At 36.5% G+C, this 5,273-nt stretch overlaps 1 protein-coding gene across 1 annotated transcript; it reads right to left on the reverse strand.

The window, feature by feature from the left end:
• Nucleotides 1–301: 301 nt before the first annotated feature.
• On the reverse strand, nt 302–1,830 carry LOC119423152 (proteinase-activated receptor 2-like). Its single transcript, XM_037690565.1, has 2 exons — nt 1,450–1,830; nt 302–898 (listed from the first exon to the last, which is right to left on the reverse strand). The coding sequence occupies exons 1-2, from the start codon at nt 1,828–1,830 to the stop codon at nt 302–304; spliced, it is 978 nt and encodes a 325-aa protein (XP_037546493.1).
• Between the last annotated feature and the right edge of the window lie 3,443 nt (nt 1,831–5,273).

Consider the following 5,273-nt stretch of genomic DNA (forward strand, 5'->3'; position numbering starts at 1 on the left):
AAGAGTATTAAGTAAAAGTGAATGGTTAGAATTTCCAAAACAACATTTATTGGGTGCAGTATCCAATGACAAAAACTTGGAAAGTTTGAACTGAACAATGAAAGATTGATCTTTAAAAAGTCTGATTCTAATGAAATGCATTCATTCAACCTTTATTAACCTTTATTAACAAAGCTGCTAGAAAGTCCACATTGTTGTGTAGTTGGCTTGTTTACTGAGCTAGATTCTCTTTGGTTATAGCTTCTTGCTTTCTGACTTTAATAGCTCCTATGCTCTTGAATGCACCATGGCTGTTCCAACGCTAGTGAACGCACCGCTCTGTGTAAAGTGCAGGGCTCAGATGGAGGGTTTTTTTCTCTCCCGACACAGACGGAGCCTTGTTGTTCAAGCTTTCTGTAGAGCCCACCCTGCAGCACATAACATTCAGCTTCTCCATCTTTGTGATGTAGAGGAGGGGCTCGATGACGCAGCTCAGATCCATGATGGAGAACACGATGATGCCGATGAAACAACGGTACTCAATATTGGTGTAAGCTGACACGAAGGGCATGGTGGCCACAGGAGTCAGATAGTTGACCACGATGATGGCCAGGTTTTTCAGCACCATCTTCAAGGCTTTCTTCTTCACTGGATGCATCACCTCCTTTCCTGCCACGGAGTGACGGAGAACCCAGATGACAGAGATGTTGCAGAAGACCATAACCGCAAATGCAAAGAGGATGACCCCGCCGAAGACGTCCGCCACGCTCATGATTCCAAGGATCGATTTTGTCAGGCTGTAGGGAATTATCAGAATCCAGACCACGACAGAAATGGCGATTCGGGCCATGTTGTCTCGGTATCTGGAGAAAATCACTGGGTTGACCACGGCCATGTAGCGATCGATGCAGATACACACCTGGGGTTACAGTCAGGAAGAAAGAAGAGTGATCTTATTAAATATTATGGCTTAGGTTCATTCATTCAACCTTTACTTATATAGGCTAGTCTCATTGAGCCACGAGGACTCATTTACAAGAGAGATCTCTTCCTTGACCTTAGGTGTCTAATATGTTGAAGCACAGCGATCCTAAATATTAGTCACAATTTAGGATACCGGTAATAAATAATTGTCTTTAGCCTGTCTTTAACAGGCTGTTATTTGAATGGGTTAGTTTGCACAAGTTTATTTTCACACACTCAAAATGTGATATAAATGGGTTATTACCTAAATTCTTAAATATTAAAACAAATAAATATACCACAATGGGTAATGAGTACCCACCGTATAACAGTTTTTGAACTTTTTAAGTGTGGCTCCAACATAACCTTTCATTAGTAAAATAAATAAACCTGAAGCTGTAAAATGGTTGTAAAGAGGGCTATAATTTAAAAAAAGTATATTTTTTCAGGTATATTTAGTTTGATTTGAAGATGACATCACAACAAGAGAAAATTCTAAGCACTTACAAGAAAAAGCGGCGTTAAGTCCTTCACCCCGTACGCAAACCTCTGGAAGTACCAGACATAATTGTTACTCCACAGCATCCTGTTGAGCAGCTCTATGGGTGTCATCAAGCAGAAGTACGCATCTAATAAAGCCAAATTGAAGATGAAGACGTCAGACGTGGAGCTGTTCTTTTTCTTGCTAGCAATCTGCCAGACGACCAAGATATTACTTGGTGATCCAACCAAGAAGTTCAGCACCTTGACTCCGTAGTAGAAAATAAACGTGTAAGGAGTCTTTTCACACTCGGGGTAGTGATACCACAGTGGAGGACCATGGTAACCCTCGGGGATGGAGGAGTTATCGTGAAGGCTGACGGCTGAACTTAGACTGCTGTTTAACATGGTCAGTAAGAGGTCTTGATGCTGGAAGGCTGGGTTCATAGGAGACAAAAGTGAAGGAAATGGTTAAGGTTCACTTTTTGTACACACATATTTTTAAAAGTCTGTCTGAAAGTTTGTTCTCTGTAGAAAACAAAGTATCTCATCAACTTACCTCAGTCTTCACCTACAACATGACTTTTCCTGACTGGGCTGAGGAACTTGTGAGCTCTCTTCCCAAGAACCAGTTTGTTCTCTTAGGTTAGGCCAGTTCTTGTTGGTTATTATTTTTTCTTCTTCAGTAAGTTGTGTCCTGTCTGTGCTGTAATTGGTCAGTAACGTGAACTAGAGCAGTTTGAATGTATGAAACGATTGGATGGTTTCAGGATGCACGATGGGTGTGTTCAAATGGAGTTGGGTCTGTACAGAAGTACTAATTGTTTGCTTCATGCAGAGTCTTTAAGGCTTTTATCATCGAGCAACTTGTTTCAATAAATCATTCATTTTATGAGTGTGTTGTGTATTTAAATATATCAAAATGCAGTCGCCTGTGTCTTAGTTTACTTATCCACTCTTGTAGCATTTTTCTTTGAATGTTTATGTTTTAACAAGCAGTCCATCACAAATTAACATTTTATTTGTCTCATATGCTCCGTGTTTGGACCATATGTAAAAAAAGAAAGAAAAAAACCCTGATCCTTTGGGATTTTACTGTTCAGTGTACTCTGCAGCATAACCTTCTTCTCACTGACGCAACTCGGCTGTAAACAGGTGATGCAAGCCAGCAAATGAGAAATCTACTGCAAGATCTTACTGAAGTGCTTTGGGTTCAGTAATTCATGATTATGTTAGTAAAACTAAAACTAATGCTTATAACAATCCAAGATGTAGCCATCTTTAAATTATGCATTTATCCGTTGTTGCCGTTCGTGCCAGCTTTATCATCTCGAGAATGACAGTTTCAGTCTTTTCTTTGAAACCTCTAAAATAACTTTATGTAACTTTAACTTTAGATCTTAGTGTGTGTGTGGGGAATAATGCTCAGCTACTACCACACCAAATTTTAACTCAGTATTTACAAAATTGCAGACAGTACAGCAGTGGTTGATGCATCACAAACAATGAGTCCTGCTCAGTGTTGTATAACCTCATAGTGATACTTTAGTGAAAGTACAAGTATCTTACCATAAAATTACTTTGGTAAAAGTTAGTCTCCTTTAAAATTATTACTTGAGTAAAGGTCTTAAAAGTATCTGACATTTAATGTACTTAAGTATCAAAAGTAAATTTCTCATATAAAATGTACTTAAAGGAAGAGTATTAAGTAAAAGTGGATGGTTAGAATTTCCAAAACAACATTTATTGGGTGCAGTATCCAATGACAAAGACTTAGAAAGTTTGAACTGAACATGAAAGATTGATCTTTAAAAAGTCTGATTCTAATAAAGTACATTCATTTAACTTTTATTAACCTGTATTAAACTTTATTATCAAAGCTGTTAGAAAGTCCACATTGTTGTGTAGTTGGCTTGTTGACTGAGCTGGTTCTGTTGGTTATGGCTTGTTTCTTTCAGAATTTAATAATTCCTATGCTCTTGAATGCAACGTGGCTGTTCCAACGTTAATGAACGCACCACACCGTGTCTCCCTGTTCTTTAATGGGAAGACTAGTGGCCCAACTTCATACCTTGCTGCTCTAAAGCAGTTAATGTCCTGGAGAACACCAAACCTCTCATTTTTAGCAGCTACCGTCATTTTCACACCTATCAGGTATTTACAGTGGCTCCACTAGTATGCATCTAACTTGTTCACAGTGGGAGCTGCAGTGTGAAGTTTTTATACAAGCTGCGGGGGAGCGGCTGGGTTTGTGTCAGTGAGAGAGAGAAGGGGCCACATGAAGTCACAGACTGGGAGAACAAACAGGCATTGCCCAATCAGATTTCTTCTAATTTTATATTGTAGGAACAAGTAACTAAGATGGTTAAGGGAAATGTATCGGAGTAAAAGTACACATTTTATTGAGGAAATGTAGTGGAGTAAAAGTCACTAGAAATGTAAATAACGAAGTAAAGATACGTCAAAATTCTACTTAAGTACAGTAACAAAGTATTTCTACTTCATTACATTACAACACTGGTCCAGCTACAGGCAGGAGGTGGCACACAGTGATGTGAATAAGCCCTGCGCTAACTACACGTTCACAAAAAACACTTTCTACAACATTAAACGTAAAGGAAACAGAGTTCAACACGTTGCAACATTTTATTGAGCATATCAAACCAGTTCGTCTCATCAGTGATTCAAAACGATGATTCGTTGTTGCTTTCATTTAAATATGGAGCAAATAAATACATAATAAGATAAGAGTTTCATGAAATAAAACATTGTTCACTAAGTTGCTTTTATGGATTACCATAAACAGTACATGTAATTCAGAAAGGATTATATAATCTGATATGTGCTCATGAAATGAAACACAGAAATAAACAAGTTGCTAAAAAAAATATTTTACATATGAAAACAAATGTTTTACATCAATTAAATGTATTTTTAAATATGCAGTGCAGGTCAAAATGTAGCTATTAATGAAGCTGCTAAACATACTGAAATGTTGTAAATTGAATAACAAATACTTTACTGCTGTTAATTCCCAGTTTAAAGTGAAAATAAAATACATAGCTCAACAACTTGTTTACAAATGTGGAAAAAAAGGTTGATGTTCATAACTGCATGTCTGATTAAAAACATTTAAAAATTCAGGTCTATCTTGTAAATGAGTCCCTGAGGCTCAATGGGATTAACCTGTATAAATAAAGGTTGAATGAAAAAAAAAAAAAATCAATTAAACAAATGTTCCTAATCCCTAGTGCTTTCTAGGGTGAGAAATCTATATGAATAATTCAGTGATATTTATTTTCCTAAACTGTATGTCAGAATATCAGAAGCTCAGATTTATCTAACAGGACCAACAATAAAAGAAAAAGAAATCTTGATCCTGGGTTTCAGTCTGCTTTGCCATGAATCAAACTGGTGTCTGACATAATTAGCAAGATTTTACTTGCCATCATCTCTAGTGCATCTTTGAATAAAACTACATTAAGACATTTTCCACATATAAACAAACAAAAAAACCTTGGCAATTCAGTCAATTTTTAAATAAGAGCTCTCATTCTATTGGTGGATTTGATGATTTTTTTAAATAAGTTATATTTTTGTCAAGTGTATCCTTCTAAAACACAACAAAAAACTTAAAAATGACTTGAAAATCCCACTTCCTTTCTGGTGGACTGGCTCATAACAAAGTTAGAGCTTTTTTTTTTTAATTATTATTTTAAAACATTTTTTACAAGGAAATAAAAACAGATCTATCATGAAATCAGCATAGATTCAAAAAAAAAAAAAGGTTAGCAATAAAGCTTTTCAAGTATTCAAGTGCCAAAAATACGGCCCATCTGCTGTAAATGCAA

This window comes from Nematolebias whitei, chromosome 16 (genome assembly GCF_014905685.2).
Source record: "Nematolebias whitei isolate Nwh7 chromosome 16, NemWhi1, whole genome shotgun sequence".
Lineage (NCBI taxonomy): Eukaryota > Metazoa > Chordata > Actinopteri > Cyprinodontiformes > Rivulidae > Nematolebias > Nematolebias whitei.